We start from the raw sequence: 24,864 nt of genomic DNA on the forward strand, positions 1-24,864 counted from the left end.
ATGAAACAGAATCTTAAGGAGGACCTTCCCGCTATTAATATTTAAGTTAATATTTGTATATAGTAACTTATTTCTTCCTGCGGGCACTTTTGTTTTCAGATCGTTATATATGTATTGTGAAAGTACATGGGTATAAATGGAATTTGAGTCTCTTATTCGTGTGTTCAACGTATCAATATACATGGTTTAGTATTACGACCTTAAAAAGTACAGTAAATGTCCCGCTCAATAATATTAAACAATCGTTTTTATTCCGCCATTCCTTCACAGCCTGAATTCTGCAGCTTGACTGTAAATTGCAGTGGCAGTAGGGGGGGGTTAGTAGATAGATTAGGGGGTTAGTTAGGTTTGTTAGATTAGGTTAGGTAAAATAGGTTATTTTAGGACATTAATAAATACATGTTTAACAACAAGGGCCTACTTTTGGAATCTTTACTTAAGTTTGTGTTATTATTTTGCATACTACATGCAACAAGTGTTACTTATTTAGTCAATTTATTCATTAGTCCTTTGTTTTATTAAGAAAACCAAACTCACTGAACGTGTCCATGCATTCAAACTGAGCTCTGTTGGTATAAACTTTGTCTAAACTTTGTTTTAATTTTCGCTATTGCCACCGTAAGTTGGCTAGGGCAGAGCTATGGAAAGAAGTATCTATATATAGCTCTGGGTTAGGGTACATAGCGACCGTGCTGAATTGCCAGACGGGCTCTGCAGTGACTCAGAACTTGCCGTAAAGCAGAACGTACGCAATCTGTGACGTCATCACCATTTTTGAACGGCTTTTTAGAACAGATAAGTGAACTTCAAAAATGCAATATTCAGCCGAGTGTATTTTTTTAGTCCCCCCTTTTGAATGCAACTTTCAAATTACTTGACAAAAAATTATATCCTGAGAAAAGTGGATTTTTAGGGTGCAACCCCCATAGACCCCCATTCATTCTGGACTCGCCCGCGAGCGCCCTCACATGGACAGAGACAGCATTTCAGAAACCGGAAGTTATCGAGAGTGTCTCTGTCTGCCCGGAACGAGGAGAAGCCTTCCAGCTCCACAGCCTCGTCAGGTGTAGCTGGTGACAGATGGGTCTCCACGAACGCAAACACAGCTGATGAGCGAAAGTCATTGTTCCGTGCTACAAGGCACTGGAGTTCATCCATTTTATTGCAGATGGAGTTCACATTTGCAAGGAATATTCCCGGAAGAGGTGGTCTCACTCCCCTCCGGCGCAGACGAACCAGGGAGCCGGCTCTCCTTCCCCGCCGTCTATTGATCCATCTGGCAGCACCGGCGAAGAACACGGTACCCCTTACAAAAATATCCAGAATGACCGTGGAACGGGTGAGTAGATCGGGGTATAAGTCCGGTGGGGTTGAGCCCCTAAAGTGCAGTAATTCCTCCGTTGTGTAAGAGGGCAAGCAGGACACAGAGACGTTACAAAACAAACATAACAAACAGACCACAACATACGGAGAGGCTACGGCTGCCATGGACGGCGCCATCTTGCAGAGGTGCATCTTTGTAATGTGAGAGTATTAAATACACTAATTTAAAAAGGTTTGGTAGATCACACTCATTTTTTCTAATTTCACAAACAACTAAACTTGTTTAATTCTAATTATTTGTGAAATGTTTATTGTATAAAGTGCATAAAAAATGCAATGAAATCTATGGCATACAGAGGTTTCTAATGACAAGACAAACTGTGAGATTTAACATCACATTTTTAATTGTAGATCACAAAGAAGCTGGCAGGACACAGCAAAGAAACGGCCCTGTGGGTGTCTTCTGTGGGCAACGAGCTGGGCCAAATCTTAAATAGTGTCCTGACTGGGCAGGAGGGTCCAGGACTGGACAGGATGGCTGCTGGCCTGATGGAGCGGTACCGCCAGGCTGGGGTTGCACCTCCCATGGTGCTTTGTGTTGACTGTGGCTGCTGTATAACTGAGGGGCTGAGCAAGCTGCAGGCCAGGTTTGGGGAGTGGCCAGATCTCCACATACGACTTGACATATGGCATTTCATGCGGCGGCTGGCTGTGGGATGTACTACAGATGCTCATCCCCTGTATCCTGCTTTCATGAGGGCCCTGTCCTCGTGCATCTTTGAGTGGGATGCAGGGGACCTCGACCTCCTCCAGAGATCAAAAACAAAGCAGCTCCAGCAAGAACAGAGACCTGGTATAACCAGATCCATGGTGGACAGCCAAATAACAAAAAAAGAGTTGAGTACTTTCTGCCGTAGGAGGACTCGGGGAGAGGAAGCAACTCTTGTACAAATAGAACGGCTGCTGGAGGAGCTAAGGGGTCCAAAAGGGAGAGACCTGATGGGTGTTCCTCTGCTGGATGAAGTGAGGATGGATCACATCTGGCGTGTGCAAAAACGGCACATAAAATGCATCCAGGATGTTCCAGGGATTCAGTTGTACACTGAAGTAGGCAGCATGAACAAGAGTGGCATCAAGCTCACCAGCTACCGCTGTGCCAGAGGATCAACATCTCTCGAGTCATTTCACTGCCATTTGAACAGGTTTATTCCTGGTAAGTCACTCTCTACATGATTACATGATATCAAAACTGGATCAACAAGCACTTTTTTTTCTAAGGCATAAATATGTTGTTTTGTTTTTTTGCTTGTTTTTTTTCAGGAACCAGTACAAATCTGCTGAATTTCCAGCTCTATCTCCTGGAGGGCCTTAACAGGTGGAATCAGGATTGGGGCACTGCAGCAGTGAGCGGCAAGCCGTCGTGTCTTCTCACATATGCTGGAGACATTAACAACAACAGCCTGAAGGTGCTTGGCCGAGAATACGTCCCGAACTTCACACCTCCAGCAAAATACACAGGTATTACAAAATGATATCTGTGAAGGTAAAAAAACTGTTTAGTTAAACTATTGTATGACTGAGTCACTAATATGTATGAAGAGTAAAGAACTGTTTTACTATCTATGTGTGTGACACACTTATAGTCCCACCCTTTCCTCCAACTTAATTAGTTAATTGGATGTGACAGGTGAACTCTAGTTGACCCCTGGTCACGAGGTGAACTCTAGTGACCCCTGGTCATGTGTTGTGGGGGGAGGGGCTATAGGGGGAGGGGGAGGGGGGTTAGGGGGAGTGGTGTGGGGGGAGGAGTTTAGGTGGGGAGTGGTTAAGGGATGGATTAAGTCTAAATATTTATTGAGTGTATAAATGAAAGATTGTTTAATTACAGAATAGGGAAAGTTTAATTTTTAGGAGCAAAGCTGACAACATTTGAAGTATCCTATGAGTCGGGACTAGGAGTGACGAAAAAATAGCTGTTTGGCAGCTTTGCAGATCCCTGTAGGGGGAAAATAGAATAAAGTAATTAGGTAAGTGTAGTGAATTCGACAGAGGAGAATCGCCGAACCGGTGTAGAAAATGAGTGATGAAGAAAGCTGCTGAAACGGACGTAGTCGAACAAAAGAAATCTTTATTTCTGTTGTCAGGTCCGCCTCATTACAGAAAATGCATCTTCTGGGAGAGTGTGTCAAATGGAAAAGCTCTCTGCTCTGGGAGAGAAAGTCCCTACGTTTTAAAGAAGATTCAAGGCCACTGGTCCAGGCGTAAAGCCAAGAGATATGGTCTGACTGTAAGGATGTCTCAAATCTACCTTATTTGGTCATATTAAGGGTTTATTTTTCAGTGTATCTCAGGCACGCGCAACCATTATGCACTTAATGAACTTATAGAGCTGTGGACTCAATGAACTCAAATAAGGCCTGTTTCCTCCATTTTGTCTGTGGGTCTATACACCTCATTCCCCCCTTCGGGACTACTTAGAGTCCCGAAACACAAAATGGCCTCTACAATATGTGTCATGGTAAATGGCCAAACCCATGGTACCAGCATCAACAAAGACTTCGCTTGTTCGACATTATTGATTGCCCAATCTCTTAATATATCATAAGCCCTCAATTTCTGAGTCAACTGATTAGTTTAACTCCTATTTACGTGTCTATGCGCACATTATTTTAACTATTTTAGACTAGGTAAGCTAAATCTATCATATAATTAGTCCAAATTCGGCTACAGTAAACCAGCCTACCGGTCTCCCTCCAGTCACACAGCTCATCAGTCTCCTGACATGACTAAACATTCATGTCCTGCTCTCCCATACAATCTGTGTGTCTCTGTGGGGAACCTGCAGGTCAGTTGTCATCCAGTCGATAAAAAACCACCCTTCCTAAAAAGTGGGGAAAAAGATTGGATGACCTAAGGGAATCTCACTCTGGTGCCAATCTAAGCAAGCAATCCCTGTTTCATATTAACAATTACCTTTACCCTTAAAGGCAGGGTAGGGGATCTTTTTCTGGAACATTTTTTTACATATTGCTTGAAATACTCTTCACACCCCCATTGCAACCAATTAATTAAAAGTTTTGACACAAATATGAAAAGTTTTAGTGGCCTCTAGAACGTACAATCTAGGAAAAACAGTATCCAATCATTGTGAACGGACCGTTCACAATGATTGGATTCTGATGCCGTTTATCAAACTGCAATCTGCTCCTCCCTCCCCCTCCTCCCCCCCGTGCGCGTACCCTGCTCCGTGACCGTCCAGAAGCTTGGCAGGAAGCTAAACTAGAGCCAGCTTGGCTAGCACCTAGCATTATTAAACGTATAGTTAGCATAAACTAAATACTAAATACTAAATACGGCAACGATCGGTGCTTGCTGTCAGAACAGCGCTCGTGCACCTTCGTGCTCGTGCGCGTTCATGTACTCTAGAGGCGTGCCTTCGGGGGGGAAAGTGAAGAAAAGGGTTGGGACTTTTTACCTGTGTATTTTCAAAATGCAGCTTCACTGGACTCAAAATCCAGGATCTCCGACCCTACCTTTAACGTCTAATTTCAGGACCTTTATGGTCAATTTGGTCCAATTTCGTCCTATTATGTCCACAAAGCGTGGCTCCTACTGTATTACAGAGAATAGGCTATATCAAAAGCATAATGACAACAATATCACAAGTAACATATAAGTTCACACTCCATTATGGCATACAATGCAGATTGAAATGGTTCATAACAGCAACCAAGATTATAACATCAACGATTACATTTTCATGATTATAACTCAATCCACACAATTCTAGAGTTTTAGCAAACTAGTACTACTGAAAAATATCAATGCATTTGCAGTAGAGTAGCCGTGCAGCTTAGTTTCCATCTTTTGTTATCCAACGTCCATTTTCCTTTATCGTATTCTCCTGTCCAGGGTCCCACAGTCCATTTGCATCACCCCGTCTCAAGTCTCTGAGTCCATTCCGTGGGGGTCCCTGGACAGCCAGTGTCTCTCACTTTGTTTCCCATTTCCCAGAATGTCATCCTGAGAAGAAAGAAAAGAAAACACCCACCAGTATCTTGCCGGAAAATTAACTTATGCTACAGTATATTGCATGATTACATAATTGTCACACGATGTGTCCAAACTCCGCTTCCAGAGTCCTACTTACTATACCTGTATATGTTGTTTACTAATTCCCCTAATTACTATATTAGTGTGTATGTGACATGTATCTACTTGTGTCCACCCATCTTATCCTGTTAGCCTCAGCATAGTCATTCCCCCCTTACATCTGTCAAAACTCCCGTACAGAGTTGGAACACCTCGGCAGCTGGCCACACCACTGCAATAGCAGATTGTTAAGTAAAACACTGTATCATACATGTAGACAAGGTTAATAAGACTGCACACTGTCAGAAATAAGTGATAAACCATGTAAAAACGTCACACTCAGTATAAAACTATAAAATATGTTTGTGGTAATAACCGCTAGGCTTTCCATCCCAGGAGTGGCTCCTGCATGGTGCTAGAAACAGAACCTCTTTTCTAGTCTGGTTTCAACCTTTCCTCACTCAACTGGCAACTCCGCAATGAACACATTTCTTAGGAACACGAGTTGGAGTGGACCCTGGCCAAAATAACAAACAAAACCTGTCTATCTTGAATATAGTTGACTTTCCTGACAAAATTAATGCAAACCAAAAATACAGTCATCTTACCTCCCTAGAGTAATATAAACAGGAGAAAACTGGGTTAACAAAATGGCCGTCCACTCCTACTGCATGATTGTCTTAGTTGTATCTTTAAAGTGGATACAAATCCATGATATCATCCTCTGCTTGCACCTCTTCCGTGTCTTCATTCCACCTGTCCCTTTCCAATAATGGCTTTTGTGCTTGGTTCTCCTTCTTTTTCCTGTTCGCCGAACTGTCAATTGGGTGAATCTCCTCAGCTGGTGGTTCTTGTTGGATTGTAACAACCCCGTATGGCAATTTTAGACTAGCCCTAAAACAACAACCTGTCCATCCATATGGTAAAAATAGATATGCTTTATTACCCCACACCCACCAGATGTCTTTTAAAGGTTCCAATGGTCACATTTACAGGGAGGAGTTCATGTTTAACCCACAGGGTCCTACTCTCTCGTTTATCCGGGGCATGGAAAGTTATCCTTGTCTGACCTTCAATCTCGTTGTTTGCTTCTATTCTGACTTGCATCTTATAGCTGTCGCACTCTGATATTCCTACGAACATCCCTACTGCACCGTGAGTGTCGCTTGAACAAAAATAAACTTTGGCCTTAACGGCCATTACTTCCATTGGATCAGGCCGTGCTGCTGCCCCCTTCTCCTGTTGATTTTGTAAATTAAGATATGGCAAATCACTTAACCCTGTACATTCCTTTTTGGGTGTAAATAGATGTTTTGAGCAGATTTGTTGCCTTCAGTAGCCTATATGTGAACCTCTATGTCTATGTATGAATGTCTTTCTTATATTTCTTGATATTGTTCTGTGTGTGTGAGGCCTAAACCCAATTTCTATGTGGCACCCCAGATGTCACGGGAGCAGTGGTGGTACTCTGTTTCGCATCGTCTTCATTTTTGTTAATCCAAGCTTCATACCATAAAATTGGAAATACTATAATAAAGGTAATGATAAACAATACACAGGTAGTTCCTCTTAACCCACAAAATCCTGGTAATCTGAATGGATGCCACGGCCAATGTCTGTCTATTTTTCTGTCTTATTTTAGCCGCACCCTATGTTCTCGTTTTAGCCGTTGTTTTCTTCACTGAGGTTGAGATGAACCTCTCCTGTTGAGAAAGTTCCCCTTTGTAGTCAGACTTATGCTTCAAAGAACGGTGGTGGGTAACTAATCTTTCCCTTTTTCTGAAGGTCGTGGTCTTACTAGTTTACAGTGTGATAAGTGAATCCAGGAAGTCCTTTCTACTTTTTCAGCTGCTGTGGGTGTTGTACGTAGTACCTGATATGGACCTTCCCCCTTTGGACTGGGCCAGTTCTTTGTCCCTTTTCTTTATCGGTTTGATGAAGGTCCAGTCTCCGGGTTTTACTGTCTTCAGAGATTCCTCCACAGGTTCACCTGGAACAGATTTAACAGAAGAGATCTCTCTCCTTGTTAACATTTTAACCATGTATTCTGCAACGGTTTCTTCTCTCTCTTCATCGTGTTTGGTGAATGGTTTCCACTGTGGGAGTACAAATAGTCGTACATTATCTCAAATGGCATTAATCTTGCGATAATTGAAATGATATGCATGTTTAGTGTCGTGTCTGTGGAGTTTTGGCACGCTTTTAGTTTTCTGTTTAGTTCTTAGTTTTTACCATTTCTTAGTTTTGTTAAGGTTTAGGTTCAGGTTTCGTATTTAGTTTTGTCATGTCATGCCACCTTTCCTTAGTCCTTCCCCTGTCCTGCCATTAACTGCACTCAATCACTAATCCCCCTCCACAGTATTTAGTCTCCCGGTTTATTCATGTTCACTGCCAAATCCTCACTAGTCACTGAAATTAAGTATCCTTCTTGTGTTCAGTCATAGTCATAGTCCTGTTTTGTTTAACCTTAGTTATGTTTTGTTTTTGTTACTGTTTGGTTTTTGATATCTGACCCAGCTGCGCTTTTCCTCGAAACCTTTTTGATAATAAACCAAGTTTAGTTTTTGAAATTATTCTGTACCCGCATGCTTCCTCACATCTGCCCTATCTGACATTTAGAACTACTAGTGGTAAACAGTGAAACCATTTTCCTGTTTCTTCTATGATTGTTCTTCAGTCTTGACATAACTATTCCCTTGTGTCTTTCCAGTCATCCTGCTGACTGATATGGTGATATGTCTAGTGGTTTCTAAGGTATATTTTTAAGTTCTTTAGCATCAGGGAGACGACGTTGTTTACTAATCGTGTTCCATTGTCACTATCGGTTTTTTCCATACTTCCCAATCTAGGAAATATTTATTTTCCCTGTGCCTTTGCTACTGAGAGTGCATCTGCTTCTGCGCATGGAAATACTTCAACCCATTTGGTAAATACATTTATTATCACTTGGCAGAATTGTTTCTCTTCTCATTTAGTTAATTCAATGGAATTCATACAAATTTGATGAAAAGGGTTCTCTAGCTTTAAGGAGTTATCCTCATATTTTCACTTGAGTGCCCTGTGGCTTCTGTTTTGCATATATTTGACCTGTTAGACACAAATTTATTTACTTATTTATTATTTATTAAGTAATTAGTAAACCCATATGTTGTAAAAACCTTTGTTTCTTATTGTTACTACCCCCCCTGTTGAGACATGACCTAGGCCATGACTCAATACTGCACCATGATTTAAACAAGCTTTTTATGTGTCCAGCACATCTATAAATTGCTACTTTAGCTAACCGCTGAATAGCATCTAATAATGCTAAAATCAATTCTTTATGACGTATAGATTCACCTGTGGATGTCCTCATACATCTATTTTTCCCTTGCTGTGTTAACCCGCATACTTTTGAGGGAGCATACTGATTGCTAATGTAAATGTTAACAACTTTTTTGTTCTCCAAATTACAAGCTTTAGTTACAACTACCAAGTCGGCTATTTGATTAGAACAATTATTTGGTTGTGGTCGTTTTAAGAGAACTTCAGCTTCAGTTACGACAGCAACTTTTGTAATATTTGTGTCATCAGGGTTCTTCCTATGTGACCTGTCGACAAGTATATTTATTTCTGCATTTTCATAATGTATGGCATTCAAGTCGGGCCTGGGTAAGACACTAATAGTAATTTCTGATATGCAATCCTGATGCTCTCCATCTCGATGGGCAGGCAGCTGTGAGGATGGAACAAGTGAAGTCCATCTCTCTACCACGAGGTGTGGCTGTGAAAGAACAACAGTTATGCAGGAGAGATGTTATAAATTTATAAAAAAAAATTAATAAATAATAAAATGTTTTGTTGAGTAACAATATCACAGTCACTTTATGAGGTACCTTAATCATTAATGCGTGAAGTAACCTTATAGTTTCTGATGCCATAGATGCTACTACTTGAACACACAGCAGCAGTGTTTGGGCCACTGATTTAAAAAATATGATCTCGTCACTTTTCCCCCCTCCAGTGGAAGCTGGCCTTTGACAGCAATTCAGCTGGAGGTCTTTTATTAGGAGTTTTTCACTCCCCCGTGCACGGTTTCAGCACCGACCCTGGGGGGCGGAAAGAGCGCCGAGATTTGTTTAGGAGGACATAGTTGTTAAGAAAGTTGTTCTTTCAATGAGACTCAGTCTGTTCAAACAAACACACAGCAACAAGCACAAACATGTGTGTGTGCATGTATGTGGGCATAGGAGTGTGAGTGCTCGTGTGTGTATGTGTATGTATGTTGATATTTGTGGAGGGGGCGTGGTGCATCAGCTGCAGGAGAGAGGTGTGGAGAGAGCTCAGGGGAGCAGCACCAGGTGAGTGATTAGTACACCAGCATCCACTTGTCTAATCACTCTCCTTTATAAACACAGTAGCGTGCTGGAACCGGGGAAGAGGAGGAGAACGAGCCGGCTGACAGCGCAGGAAGCGCAGGAGGGAGGCCGTGCTAAGGAAAAACCACAGAAAGAATCACTGAAAGAGTGAACAGAATAAAGTATTATACCTCATCTCAAGTCTCAGTCATACTTGCCGGCTGAAAAGAACCCGCAGTGGCTGTGATTACGCCACAATATTTAAAGACTCTGTGGATAAATCACACTGGCCTTATATGGCTGGGGCGCAGCTTCTCTGTCTGCTTGGACCCTCCCACACACTCGAATCTAAATCTTTTTTCTTTGTTTTTTTTTCGTTTTCCTCCGAAGCACTTGCTGATCTGGTATGAGACTCAGCCGATCCTAGATCAGATTTCATGCTTAACTCGAATTTTAAGGTTGTGCATCTCTTAATTTTCTCCGTTGGTATTGATTAAACAGCCGATTAACTAAAAATGAATGTCTTTCAATATATTTTGGGATCTAACTCCAGCGCTTTTTGTCCAAAGTCAAATATGCGCGTAACCAGCTCTTCTCACACCCTCCTTTTTCCTCCTCTCTTGTTTTGCCGTGAACGCGCACCCACAGGCCGCTTCAACCCGCACTGCTGCAGCGCACACACACTCCGTCTTGGTCCTTTATCGACTTATATGGAGGGTCCTGAGTTTTGAGTGTTGGCCCTCCTTTGGCTCTCATGTACATTCGCTGAGAAAAACAAGAACCCCACTTTAACACTTAATGAAACAGAGCACATGTTAAATGTATTCACTTTCCCATTAAATAAGCATGAACCCCACCATCATTACCACGATTTCCGAACTCTGAAAATCCCCCTCTTTTTGTTATCTGGAGTAACGCTCTCCAACTCTCCCGCTATAAGCCAAAATCCACTTTTGCAAACACTTTTTATTTTTCTCTCTTTCGTCGTGAACGTGCACACACATTGTCCGTTTCCCCACACTTTTTTTTTTTTTTTTTCAACCACACTCCACCCAAGCACGCCAGTACAGTATGAAAGTTAGTGGATAGCAGTGTTGTGTCAGTTCACAGCTTTTCTGAACTAGTTCAAGTTCAGTTCATACATGCTCAAAGTGAACAGTTCACATTCAAAGTTCACAATTTTAATTCTGAACTAGTTCAAAGTTCAGTTCATTTTACTTTTTTCGTGAGATATTCAAATAAATACTTTTTTTCACACTACGAGCTAGAAATCACTATATGTTCTTTGAAACTGCTCATTGTAGACATTTGCTCATGACACTGCAATTGTGGGTTTCTTACCAGGTGATGAAACTTGCAGCAGTACAGACAAGGTAGACCAGTTCTATACTTAGTGCAATGAAATCTACCAGCATTTAATTAAAAAAAGAATATATAATATGAAATGCCGTCGGGGTCTTGGTTTGCAAGAGTGTAAAATTGTTTTAAATGTTCATAAGGAGAATCGGTGTCTGTCTCCGTGCCATCACTTCCACTAGCCTTTTTTTTAAATTGCAGCGCGCTCTCTCTCTCTCGCTCGCTCGCTCCTCCAGCCCTCCACGCTCTCGTCGTTGCCTGCTACGCGGCGTTGTTATGCCTACCCCACTCTGCTGCAATTCATCACGGGTAAAGTCGTGCGGAAGCCAGTATGTTATTCAGCCGGACACTATGTTGCCCGCAATCCATTGCGCACACTATGTCAAAACCATTTCTGTCTGGTGATACATGATTTAAGCGGCACCAGCTAGAATACAGGAGGGAGGAACTTTCTCTCGTTGCGTTTCAAAAGAGAAAACAGATGTCACTCAGTTTTCAATGGAAAACAAAACGTTCATTTACAGTGATGTCTGCCGTTCATGACACATAATGTGAACTCATTCACGTTCAAGTTCTTTATTAAAAAATGTGTTGCGTTCAGTTCAACTTTCACGAAAAAATGAGCGTGTTCAATGAACGCGTTCTTTTGAACTCGTTCACGCACAACACTGGTGGATAACTACCGACAGACAACATACACAGACAACATATACACATATAACATTTAAACCAAAGACTTCACAACACATTTGAACCGAACAGCCAGACAACAGAAAACATTTACCCCCAAGCCGGCATATTTTCTCTCTCCATTTTCTTCTGTGCGCGCACCCGCGTATCTCTGTTATGTCGACAGCTGTTTAATATTTTAATAATTGTAGCGTGCACTGGGCCACGCCCGAACTCTTTTTACCGACAAAAGTTACTGATCACTTAATGCCACAGTCAGGTCAACCGACCTGTAAATAACAACAACTTCTTCTTAGCGCTTGACGTGTCTATCAACGACACCTGTGTCACAACTCAGCGCGCCCAGCGATAAGGCGCATTAATCATTTTACCGAAGCCATATTGGCTCCAAGACCGAAAACAGCGTCTGTGGTTTCTTCTCAGCAAATTTACACACTGACTGACATGTGACAAGCAAGCGCCACGCCTTCACACTGCATAGTTATGATGCATTATTGACGAAACCAACAAAAACACTGTGACTCAGAAGGCCTGCAGTGGAGAGCGCGCGTCCGCGATTCCCCACCACACTGACCTACTACACTCTGTATCACTTAAAACTCTTTTACCGAAGCAGTTTAATCAATAAACAAAACTCCACTGATCGAATACAACGATTATTGAGCAACATTTCCCCCTAGGCGACCATCGGCTTATCAATATTGCGACAACGCAGAGAAGGCATATTTTAGGCCACTCAAAATCCTTGTGACATTACTGCGTATCACGCACACACTTTTTAATAATAGCAACTCACAGTCCTGTAAAAATTTACTTCATCAATTCACTATTTATAACAACCTTAACAATTTAGACAGATTCTTCCCCACTCACAGAACACCGCAGGCGACCTCTCCCCCGGACAGGCCCTTAAAGCATAACCTGACTCACGTCATCTGGCTGCGTTCACCAACTACACGCGGGGGCGTTCCCTTTCCTCACACAACCATCTGAGGAGCCTGGGAGTCATATGTGTTTCGTCCGATTAGAAAATAATCAGAGCCAATCATTAATTGCTGGGTGGGACTTTGGATGAATGGGCGGCGTTATGGCCGCCCATTCATGCTCCAGAGGGCGGGAGTCAGGTAAGCTCTGAGCTACGTCACGGGTTGAGTCATTGGGAGTGGCTGAAGTGGCGTGTCAGTCAAGATGACGGACAGATTCTTCATCCAATCACATGCACGAGTTTTAGAAAAAATAGCCCCATTTGAAAACATGTCGGTTGTGGGCTCGTCCCAGATGGTATGCGAATACCAGAGGGCGGGAGTCAGGTAACTTAAAGCATGCCCACATGCAAAACGACAGTCATCCAGCCTCCCGCGCAGCTGCTCCCCATGAGAAGGTGAGAGGAAAAAAACTCACCGTTAGCCGGCTTCAGAGCAAACAGCCCCCCGGGAGGACAGACGACAGCCGGATCGCAGAGCAAAGCCAATGTTCGTGACGCCAAAAATGTAGTGAATTCGATAGAGGAGAATCGCCGAACCGGTGTAGAAAATGAGTGATGAAGAAAGCTGCTGAAACGGACGTAGTCGAACAAAAGAAATCTTTATTTCTGTCATCAGGTCCGCCTCATTACAGAAAATGCATCTTCTCGGAGAGTGTGTCAAATGGAAAAGCTCTCTGCTCTGGGAGAGAAAGTCCCTACGTTTTAAAGAAGATTCAAGGCCACTGGTCCAGGCGTAAAGCCAAGAGATATGGTCTGACTGTAAGGATGTCTCAAATCTACCTTATTTGGTCATACTAAAGGGGAACTCCAGGGCATTTGAAGCGCATTTCCATTGCTAGAGGTTGTCAAATACTGATAGTAGGACACAGACAAGTGCAAATCTGCGCTCCCTGTGTGGAGATCGCGCTGTTCGCACAGCCTGTCATGCGAGGCTAATACGTGGTGGCTAGGGGCAAGCGCTAACCCTTCCACGTAAAACAACAACTTGCACACTGCAGAAACGTCACACCACTTTATAAACCATCCGACAATAAAGTCACAAGCCTTACCATCAAAACCATATGCATGGTTCTCACATTACTGGCATGGGGACGTTACAAAACAACTTTATAAACAGCATGTAACTCACCGGTTAGTTACAACAATCCATGCCCAGTAATATTGTTGTAATGTTTTAAATACTTGAACGCAGTTTTTCTAGAGAAGATAATTGCTTTGTATATGGGATTATCGTCCATCGACTCTTTTGGGCTTTCACATGCGCGAGCGTACAACTAACCGGTGAGTTACATGCTGTTTATAAAGTTGTTTTGTAACGTCCCCATGCCAGTAATGTGAGAACCATGCATATGGTTTTGATGGTAAGGCTTGTGACTTTATTGTCGGATGGTTTATAAAGTGGTGTGACGTTTCTGCAGTGTGCAAGTTGTTGTTTTACGTGGAAGGGTTAGCGCTTGCCCCTTAGCCACCACGTATTAGCCTCGCTTGACAGGCTGAGCGAACAGCGCGATCTCCACACAGGGAGCGCAGATTTGCACCTGTCTGTGTCCTACTATCAGTATTTGACAACCTCTAGCAATGGAAATGCGCTTCAAATGCCCCGGAGTTCCCCTTTAAGGGTTTATTTTTCAGTGTATCTCAGTGCCTTGCACGGAGACGCGCGGAGGCGCGCGCAACCATTGTGCACTTAATGAACTTATAGAGCTGTGGACTCAATGAACTCAAATAAGGCCTGTTTCCTCCATTTTGTCTGTGGGTCTATACACCTCAGTAAGTCTAAATATTTATTGAGTGTATAAATGAAAGAGTGTTTAATGACAGAATAGGGGAAAGTTTAAGTTTTAGGAGCAAAGCTGACAACATTTTGAAGTATCCTATGAGTCGGGACTAGGGTTGTGGAAAAATAGCTGTTTGGCAGCTTTGCAGACCCTCACCCTGCAGGGGGAAAATAAAATAAAGTAATTAGGTCATGTATAACCCGTGACTTTGAGAACCAATGAGATGATAGAAGGGTGGATGGGTTTAAGAACAATAGTTGATTGGTAACGTCGCTGATCCTCACCCCCTTAAAGATGAACTGAAACGAATGTTCATCTATCATTCAAATGAAATTTTTGTCTTTTTCTAAAACCATCAATCCAACTTGAACAAAATTTTCCGGGCATAACTTGTTAAAACGGCCATTTAAAAGTGTGAATTATGTGGCCTTTGGTGCGAAATTGGCAACGTGACCGTGACGTCATAGGGTTGACTCCCTTATTTGCTAGTATGGCTGGCTGCGATAATAACATACATTTGATGGACCTATATCTCATAAAGGAACCAAAATTCTGATACAAACATCAGCAGGTCGAAAGAACACACCTCTAACATTATGTGGAAAAACTTTCGTTGAATTTAAGCCACACAAATCGATTTAATATCTATATTGTAGAGGCTCTCTGCACCTCCCGTATGGGTAATGGAAATGAAAGAAAGTTTTCGGCACAGGATCGGCGGGCACAAAACAGCCATCGCTCCTACTACACGCTGATTATTATTAAGATGTTATCAATCAAATGACACAATAGTGTATGTTTGCTGTGATAAACTGGAAAAGATTTGAACATGCCGGTTTCGCAGATATGGCATTCTGCTGCGCTGTCTTTGACACGATGAAACCTGACGAAGTGGCACTTTGAAATCTAGCAACTTAAAAAAAACGTATGTGATAATAACATGGTTTTAATGTAAGCTTAATAAACAATGGCGTGGATTAACGGGTCGGAGATCCTCCTGTGCGCGGCCCCATCTGCGGATCCTCACGGGTTGGCGGCAGGGAGATGGGCACCCGGCCTCGGCACGACTGACAGCAGCCATCGGTAGGACTGATCCACGGAGCCTCGGATGTCGTAGCCGGCGCAATCACCGGAGAGACCAGACAGCAGATGGCGAGCATTATTGGTGGAGGGCAAAGCCAGGTGGGCTTTCAGCCGGCATATTACTCCACCTCTCTTTCCACGTCTTCTGCGACGGCTGCTGCGTGGCAACCGACCAGGTAGATGCCATAGGTATATTTTGGTTTCAAAGTCAAACGTTTTATTTCCGTTCTCTGTTACTAGGGCAGACGCCAAAACAGGTGGCGGTGGCTTTGTCTGATCGTTGACGTGATCGATATTATGTCCACAGAATCTCTGATTTTCAAGAGACTCAGGCGATCATGCATCAGTAGCGATGAAAACGATAAAAACATGACAAAACACAAAAAAAGCTAGCAGAGGTAGACGGCCAGCCACTCACAACGGCGCCAAATTCTAGCTGGATATGTGTGCAGACCGAAGAGCAGACCGAGCAGTCCCCTGCTTCCGAGTAGCAAACACCGTAACAGGTGCAGCAGGCGGCAGCAGGCAGTGATACGATCCACCGTGCTCTTGTCTTTGCCTTCTCCTTGTCAGCCTCAGTTCCAGTATTTTTTAGTTTGGGAAACATGTGCAGAGAGATGCCTTCAGTGAAGCTGCTATTTTTGCAACTAACACCATTTGGCCCAATTTAATATCTTCTGTAGTTTTACACATGTTTTCGTCAATTTGACCGCCTGCTGCAGATTTTAATTGAATTAATTCTATATGAAGTTGATCCATTTACATTAAGGTGGGGTTCAGAGCTTTCTTTGACAACAACAGAAGACATTAGAAGTGGGGAAGACAGATTCAACATGTTTATAGTCGTCATGTCCTCATATAGTCTGAATAAACGGTAGAGTGTGTGAGTCACAATGTCCTCATATTGCTTAGGGGGAGACACACTACTGTGTTAAGTGTTTCTATAGGGTCTAGTTTAGTAAGCCTGGACCCTCATTAAACTAGGATGATTGTTAGTTTATTACAGAATTAATTTAATAGTGAATTTGTGTGCTTTGTTGTAGAAAACCAAGTGTAGAGATCCCGACTCAGCCTTCAGCAGAGCCAGAAGTGAGCGGGTCATCTACTTCATCCTTCCAACAGGTTGTTACACATTTCTACCTCCAATTAAACTCAAATAAATGTCTCAGTTGGGTCCAGTGCATAAGTAAAATACTCTTTCAACAATCAGCTTGGATAACAGTTTCACAATATCATCATTTCTATGACTTGTTTCAGAATACTCTGACAGAAATACTTTTGTTTCATCAATACTGAGGTCTAACGTCCCCTTCAAAGTTCAAATGAACTTTAAACTATCATTCAATTTAATATCTTCTGTAGTTTTACACATGTTTTCGTCAATTTGACCGCCTGCTGCAGATTTTATTTGAATTAATTCTATATGAAGTTGATCCATTTACATTAAGGTGGGGTTCAGAGCTTTCTTTGACAACAACAGAAGACATTAGAAGTGGGGAAGACAGATTCAACATGTTTATAGTCGTCATGTCCTCATATAGTCTGAATAAACGGTAGAGTGTGTGAGTCACAATGTCCTCATATTGTCCTAACTTTCAAAGAGTTTAGAGTGTTTCATTTGACGTCCTCATATAGTCTGAATAAACGGTAGAGTGTGTGAGTCACAATGTCCTCATATTGCTGAGGGGGAGACACACTACTGTGTTAAGTGTTTCTATAGGGTCTAGTTTAGTAAGCCTGGACCCTCATTAAACTAGGATGATTGTTAGTTTATTACAGAATTAATTTAATAGTGAATTTGTGTGCTTTGTTGCAGACACCAAGTGTAGAGATCCCGACTCAGCCTTCAGCAGAGCCAGAAGTGAGCGGGTCATCTACTTCATCCTTCCAACAGGTTGTTACACATTTCTACCTCCAATTAAACTCAAATAAATGTCTCAGTTGGGTCCAGTGCATAAGTAAAATACTCTTTCAACAATCAGCTTGGATAACAGTTTCACAATATCATCATTTCTATGACTTGTTTCAGAATACTCTGACAGAAATACTTTTGTTTCATCAATACTGAGGTCTAACGTCCCCTTCAAAGTTCAAATGAACTTTAAACTATCATTCAATTTAATATCTTCTGTAGTTTTACACATGTTTTCGTCAATTTGACCGCCTGCTGCAGATTTTATTTGAATTAATTCTATATGAAGTTGATCCATTTACATTAAGGTGGGGTTCAGAGCTTTCTTTGACAACAACAGAAGACGTTAGAAGTGGGGAAGACAGATTCAACATGTTTATAGTCGTCATGTCCTCATATAGTCTTAATAAACGGTAGAGTGTGAGTCACAATGTCCACATATTGTCCTAACTTTCAAAGAGTCTAGTGTGTTTAATTTGACGTCCTCATATAGTCTGAATAAACGGTAGTGTGTACGTGTGTCACAATGTCCTCATATTGTCCTAACTTTCAAAGAGTTTAGAGTTTTTAATTTGACGTCCTCATATAGTCTGAATAAACGGTAGAGTGTGTGAGTCACAATGTCCTCATATTGTCCTAACTTTCAAAGAGTTTAGAGTGTTTAATTTGACGTCCTCATATAGTCTGAATAAACGGTAGTGTGTACGTGTGTCACAATGTCCTCATATTGCTTAGGGGGAGACACACTACTGTGTTAAGTGTTTCTATAGCAGTGTTCTCAAATGGCATTGCTCGAGGGCCAGAGTGCTGCAACTTTTAGATTTGTCCCTTGGCTTACACACTTGAATTAAATGGTGAAACTTCCTCAGTTGCTTGCAATCAAGCTCTACAGAGCTATGTTAATTAATAAATGGTAGTGTGTGAGTCACAAGGTATGCGGAACAGGGAGACATCCAAAAGTTGCAGGACATCCCCCTTGAGTTGTGTAGTTTGAGACCCCTGTTCTATAGGGTCTTTTGTGCAGCACTGAGTGTTTTTCTCCACTCTCTCACTCATGTGTCTAAGCTGTGCATGTGTCTACTGGTGTTTCCACTTCAGTTAATCAGCAGGTGAACCAGAGTATTTAAATGCTGAGAGTATTTCTGTGGGTGTCAGGTCTGGCTTAGAGACAGGTCTGGCTTCATGGCTTTTTAGAACCTTTTAGGGTTTTGGTCTGACCAAATGCCTCCTGGTCTGGTTACTTCATGGTGGGGGACGTTGTTGGTGACCACGAAGGAGTGTGTGTGTATTGTGCTTGGTGTTTTTTCTTTGAGAAGGAAGGTGATTACTATTATTATTATTATTTTCTGTTTACTCCTCTTGAGAGGAGGGTGGCTGTTCTGCTCCTCCTAGGGAGAGAAGAACTTGTTGGTGATTGCTCATTTTGTTCAGAAGAGACCTCTGTTTGGTTGAGTGATTTAAGTTATGTTCTAGGAGTATTTTGGGTGCTAATTTTAGGCTAGTTTTAAGGAGTAGAGGTGTTGGGGTTAGGTTACCTGTTTGTTCTTTCAGGAAGCTCAAGCCACACTTTATCAATGCAATCCTTTATTTTTGCTACATTTTGTCTTCCGTTTCATTCACCCCAGTGCATTATTTGTTATATCTACCTAGACAACATCTGAGGTCGTATTAGGTCTAGTATAATGAGCCTCGCCCCTCGTTCATAACAATCTATCATTCAATTTTATATCTTTTGTAGTTCTACATGTTTTTGTTTATAACATAACTTGTTTTAGATTACCTTGGTTAAAATTTTCAATCAAATTTTTGTCTTTTTAGGTCAGCCAGACCTCTGGTTCTGTGCCTTTTCATGGGACAGTAACTGGAAAACAGGTGAGACGGCTACATTCTTTTTTTTAAATATTTCATGTTATTTCACTGGGTCATTTACTGTGTGAGAATAATACAGAGTTAACTTTTGATTCTTGTTTTTATTTTTATTTTTGTTACAGCTTAGAGCAATAAACCGTCTCCAAAATCTAAAGAGACATCATGATCAGTGTGAGGAACGTTATGATTATGCTAAGCTGAAGATATTAAAGAGAGAAAGGCAGAGAACTTTGAGTCTATCCACCAGAATGAATGATTCTGTGAGTATTTAAATACAAGCAGAAACACATTTTCATTATAAGCAATGAATTATGTTCAGGATGTTCATTTTAGAGTTTTAGAATATTCAGAGGCTTACAAAAATAGGTGAATTTTTCTCATTTACTCATTGTTTCTACTTTATACACATAATTGAAGAACAGTTGGCACAGATTTTTTTTCTCCTTATTTATTTAATTTTAATTTTATGTGGTAGGTGAGCCATAACACAAGGTGTTATGTGTTGTTCTCCTATATAACTTCCAGTCCAAAATATCATATTGTGCACTGAGAAGTGTTGTGCTGTAGAGACTTCTGTCCCAATAGTCGTAATAAGTGAAGCAGCTTGTCTCAGTGTTAGGAGTATTATTTCATAATTTAAAACCTAATGTAACTGAGCTGAAACCTCTATTCAATAAATCTTAATTATTAATGATGGGTTTTAAAAGGTTGGACATGCTGCAGATGAAGATGATGATGGAAGTCATGATGGAGACTATTCAAGCTTTAATGACCAGGTAATTATGACAGTTGTCAAATAGAGAAACAAAAAATGCATTAAGAAAATCAAGTGTTATTTCTAGTTTTATGTTTTAAATTATTTATCACTTTCAAAAGTCACTTAAGCACCTTTTTATGGCTCTTCAGGGAACATGATACTGGAGCTCTTCAATAACTTTTTTTTTTTCCTATCCTCAGATATCTGATTCCGAGTTTTCAGATAACACAGATTATGAAGATGTCGACTATGTTCCAGACTCATGTGGCAACTCTTCAGACACAAGTGTTCATAGTAAGCAACTGAGAGTGACAGACAATTCTCCCAAAAAACTGTTAGATGACATTTCATTGGTGATGGCTACAGCACACAGTGTGGAAATCACTGGTTCTCATAGTTCTTCAGTGATAAGTTGCAGCGCCGATTCAACAGAGGGCATGTTGCACAATAACAGTGCCATAAAAGTCACAGCATTGCCAAAAAGAGGAAGGAAGAGCAAGTACAACAAAAAGCAATATTGTCTGTATTGCAAAAAAAACATTTCTAAATTGGCAAGACACCTCGAAAGCGCACACAGTAACCAGCCTGATGTAGCAATGGCTTTCAGTTTTGCTAAAGGATCCCACAAAAGAAGAGAGCTGTTACGGTGTCTTAAAAAGAGGGGAAACTTTCAACATAATGCTTCTGTGGCAGTCCAAGGTGCTGGAGCATTTGTTGCTTGTCGAAGACCCACTAAAGAAAAACAATCTGATGATTACCGTCACTGCAAATTTTGTCAAGGACTATATGCAAGAGAAAGCCTTTGGAGACATGCGAGAAGGTGCCCCCAGAAGCCTGTTGAAGGAGACTCTCCCACTGGACGAAAGCGGATACAACTTGACTTGCCAAAACCCGATCAAGTTCATGAAACTGTTTGGAAGATTGCTTGTGAAATGAACCAGGATGACATTTCCTTGGTTGTAAGAAGTGAAAGAGACATTCTTCGCCTTGGTGAGTCACTGTACAATTGCAGGAAACCACATGAAAGAAGGAATGATTATATTCGCCAGAAAATGAGAGAGATAGCAAGGCTGTTGATAGAAGCTAGAGCTAAAACACCTTTGAAGAGCACAGAAGACCTTGTTATACCCAGTAACTTTCCTCAAGTGATACAAGCAGTCAGAGCTGTTGCTGGTTATGACTTGGAAAGCAACTCGTATAAAGTCCCATCTTTGGCTCTAAAATTGGGGCACAGTTTAGCCAAACTTGCAGGAATTGTGCAGTGCACTGCTATCATTGCACATCGCTGCGATGTTGCTGAGTCAGCCAAGCAATTTGCCACTCTGTATTAGAAAAAATGGGCAGAGTCAATTTCAGCTGCTGCATTGGGCACGCTTCAACAAGCCAAATGGAATAAACCCCAGCTTTTGCCATTTACATAGGATGTGTCACTGCTGCACCAGTTTCTTGCTGCTGAGTGTGCTAAATGCATGAAGGATGTGGAGGAAAAACCTAACAACACAAACTTTGGAAATCTTGCTAAAGTAACTTTGACACAGGTAGTACTATTTAACAGAAAACGGCAGGGGGAAGTTTAAAAAATGGAGGTCCAGTCTTTTACATCCCGGAATCGCAAAGAGCTGAATCCCGACATTATGATGTGCCTCAATGAGTTGGAGAGGAAACTTGCCAAGTACTTTGATAGAGTTGAGATTCGTGGTAAAAGGTCAAGAATGGTGCCTGTGCTTCTCACACCTGACATGGTCACAGCAATGAACCTCCTCATGGAAAACAGGAGTAAGTGTCAAGTCCCCACAGAGAATGTGTACTTATTTGCACGTCCAGATGCACTCTCCCATTACAGAGGCTCTGACTCTCTTCGCAAGTATGCAAAGCAATGTGGTGCAAAGAACCCAGAGGCACTTACGTCAACAAGATTGCGAAAGCAAGTTGCCACTTTATCCACAGTACTAAATCTAAAAGAAAATGAAATGGATCAACTTGCTACCTTTCTTGAACATGATGTCCGGATCCACCGAGAGTTCTACCGACTTCCAGAGAGTACCATACAGCTGGCAAAAGTTAGCAAACTCTTGATAGCAATGGAAAAAGGGAAACTGTCTGACCTGCAGGGGAAAGGACTGGATGACATTGATGTACATCCTGATGGTAAAATTTTGTATCAAACATCAGTTACAAAGATTCATATATAACGTGTGTTTGGCCTTTATTTTTAATACTTTGTCCTATTTTTACCCAATCAGATATGGTTGCCATGACTGACAATGATTCTGATGAAGAAACCATTGCTGACCTACATCAGCAGAGCTTGTTCAGTATGTTTTAATATCAAAGTTCTGAGATTAGACATGCTTTATAGATTCTTGACTTCATTATTACTTTTCCAAGGTTCAAGAACTGAGACTTCTGGGGATCCAAAGCACCCACCTGACTCAACCACATTGAGGAACATGGAGGCCACTTCAGATTCAGTCATGTTGGACCACTTGGAGGGCACAGAGACAGAAAGCATTGTCAGCACTGAACCAGCAGGTGAAAATCTGAAATGTACCCAAATATGGTGAATGTATTGAATAAAGTAAGGGAATGTGTTATGAAAATAGTATTTTTAAAGAAATGTGTATTTATTTTGATATGTACTCCATTTTTTCAGATTCACAGCAGGACACAGCAATTAACGTGGATACATCTTTGAAGTGCTCCAATAAAAAGCAAGGTAAAAAGAAAATTTTTATATTCACATTTCTGTATAAAATGTCTTATGTTAAACATTTTTCATTATTAGTCTGGAGTAAAGACATTTTATTTTGTTTGCATGCATGACAGCTGGGAAGGTGAGAAGCAAGTGGAGGGATGATGAAGTGAAGGCTGTCGAACGGCACATGTTACATTTCATAACAAGCTGCAAAGTACCAGGTAAAAGGGACTGTGATGCCTGCCTCCAGGCAGAACCAGTAGCTCTAAAAGACAGAGACTGGGCTGGAATCAAATACTACATTCACAACAGAATCGTAAAATTAAAAAGGAGGATGAATAAATAGAACTATAAAATCCTAAACCTGACTCAGGTGCAATTTTATCAGTGATAGATTTTATTTTAATTCTCTGCTTTTTGTTCGTTCTGTCATTTGAGTTTTATTTTTCAAAAAAAAATTCTCTCTCCAACGATTTTATTTACAGCACCTGCTTTAATTTCTTTCTGAAAAGTGTTTAAGATAAATTCAGAGTATGTTCTTAGCCTTAAACAAAATAATGATGTGTGAAGGAACTGTTACAGTTATCACCTAAATCCTCAACATCACTTTGTTGTTGGCCAGATGTTTTAATATGGTTTATAAATATATATATATATAATTTTATTTTCAACCAATTCCATGTAAACATGCTGTTCAGTTTCATTGACAGTGGAAGCTTTATTTTTTTATTTTTTTATTTATTTTTTTTCAACCAATTCCATGGAAACATGCTGTTCAGTTTCATTTCAGTGGAAGCTTTATATATGTATATATAATTTGTTTTTCTAAATAGCACAATGAAACCTTGTTTGAGTTTAGATTTGTTGCCAGCAATTAAAAAAAAAAAGGAAATAAATCAAGAAATTCAGTGCTGTTTTTTCCCTCTTTCCACATGAATGCCATCTACAAAATTCATAAATGCAGTAGTTTAAGGTTTAAACAATAGACTTACCACATTCTTCGACTGTCACTTTTAAGTCTCTGAACAGCTGAGTTTTACTGTATTGTAATATCTGATTTATTTCAAATGTTACTTGACTGAGTGTGATGAATACACACCTATGGTTACTATGGATATATTTCAAACAGGCCATGTTGCAAACAGACACTGTAGTTATCTGGTCTTCATAAGTCACATATACTGGAAAATATTGTGTGTATCTCTGGGTCTCACAATTCACTTAGACATGAAAAAACTGTGTGAGAGGTTTTAGCCCTCATAAGTCACATAAACCAGACAATGTCCCCATAAGTCACATAAAAATCAGATTTGACCAAAACTAGGCTCTAGCTGAAATCTCAATAGATGAATGTTTTCCTGGAAGCATGGGTTGGACACTGTTTGATTCTGATGCCTCTAGAACCTTTGGAAAGGCACGTACCCATTTGTCCCATTTTTTTTGTTGCGTCCTTATATTTCACGAAAACACGTATGTGTGTGTGTGTGTGTGTGTATGCGTACCGCATCAGTATGATCATCATACTACGATGCCAATACATAAAAGAGAGAGAGAGAGAGAGAGAGAGAGAGAGAGAGAGAGAGAGAGAGAGAGAGAGAGAGAGAGCTGAGGAGGAGAGATGAATGAGGTTGGGGGTTAAAAAAAGCAGGCTGTCTGACGAGAGCCACTCATATATGAACTGTGTGCTCTGATCATTTATGAGTATTAACCGGTAATGTCTATACATACTCCAAATGACATACATTTAAACATTTATATATATATATATATTAAATTATTCATTATAAAATTATATTAATTATTATTAAGAATAAATAATTACATTTCTGTTATTAAACAATGTATCATTCTATTTCACAGAATTTGAAGCTGTAGCTCCTGTCAAGTCTGTGCTGGTAAATCAGCGTCGCAACAGAGTACGCTCAAGAGCTGCAGTTATTAGTGACCTAATGGGAGGTATAAATTCTCTCTTTGCTTTTACTTACAA

General features: G+C 41.0%; 1 protein-coding gene across 10 annotated transcripts in view; it reads left to right on the plus strand.

Moving 5' to 3' along the window:
* Positions 1 to 1,018: 1,018 nt before the first annotated feature.
* The window catches only part of LOC142401503 (uncharacterized), a 30,749-nt gene continuing 6,903 nt past the window's right edge, over positions 1,019 to 24,864 (plus strand). Inside the window, exons 1-12 of one of the 10 annotated variants that reach the window (XR_012773144.1) lie at positions 14,421 to 15,820; positions 16,688 to 16,766; positions 17,461 to 17,538; positions 19,375 to 19,428; positions 19,548 to 19,685; positions 20,133 to 20,201; positions 20,383 to 22,330; positions 22,426 to 22,497; positions 22,571 to 22,714; positions 22,836 to 22,898; positions 23,009 to 23,098; positions 24,738 to 24,833. Coding sequence is in view for 7 of the 10 variants with exons in the window: in XM_075486951.1 (XP_075343066.1) it covers positions 1,169 to 1,339; positions 1,735 to 2,536; positions 2,644 to 2,841; positions 3,468 to 3,610; positions 8,265 to 8,341; positions 9,813 to 9,924 (1,503 nt within the window). In the remaining 3 variants the exon portion in view is untranslated. Of the gene's footprint in view, positions 1,525 to 1,734; positions 2,537 to 2,643; positions 2,842 to 3,467; positions 8,170 to 8,264; positions 15,821 to 16,687; positions 16,767 to 17,460; positions 17,539 to 19,374; positions 19,429 to 19,547; positions 19,686 to 20,132; positions 20,202 to 20,382; positions 22,331 to 22,425; positions 22,498 to 22,570; positions 22,715 to 22,835; positions 22,899 to 23,008; positions 23,099 to 24,737; positions 24,834 to 24,864 lie in introns of those variants that run through there. The other 9 variants (XR_012773147.1, XM_075486956.1, XM_075486957.1 and 6 more) reach the window with 9 other exon arrangements.

This window comes from Odontesthes bonariensis, chromosome 16 (assembly GCF_027942865.1).
Source record: "Odontesthes bonariensis isolate fOdoBon6 chromosome 16, fOdoBon6.hap1, whole genome shotgun sequence".
In the NCBI taxonomy this organism is placed as follows: domain Eukaryota; kingdom Metazoa; phylum Chordata; class Actinopteri; order Atheriniformes; family Atherinopsidae; genus Odontesthes; species Odontesthes bonariensis.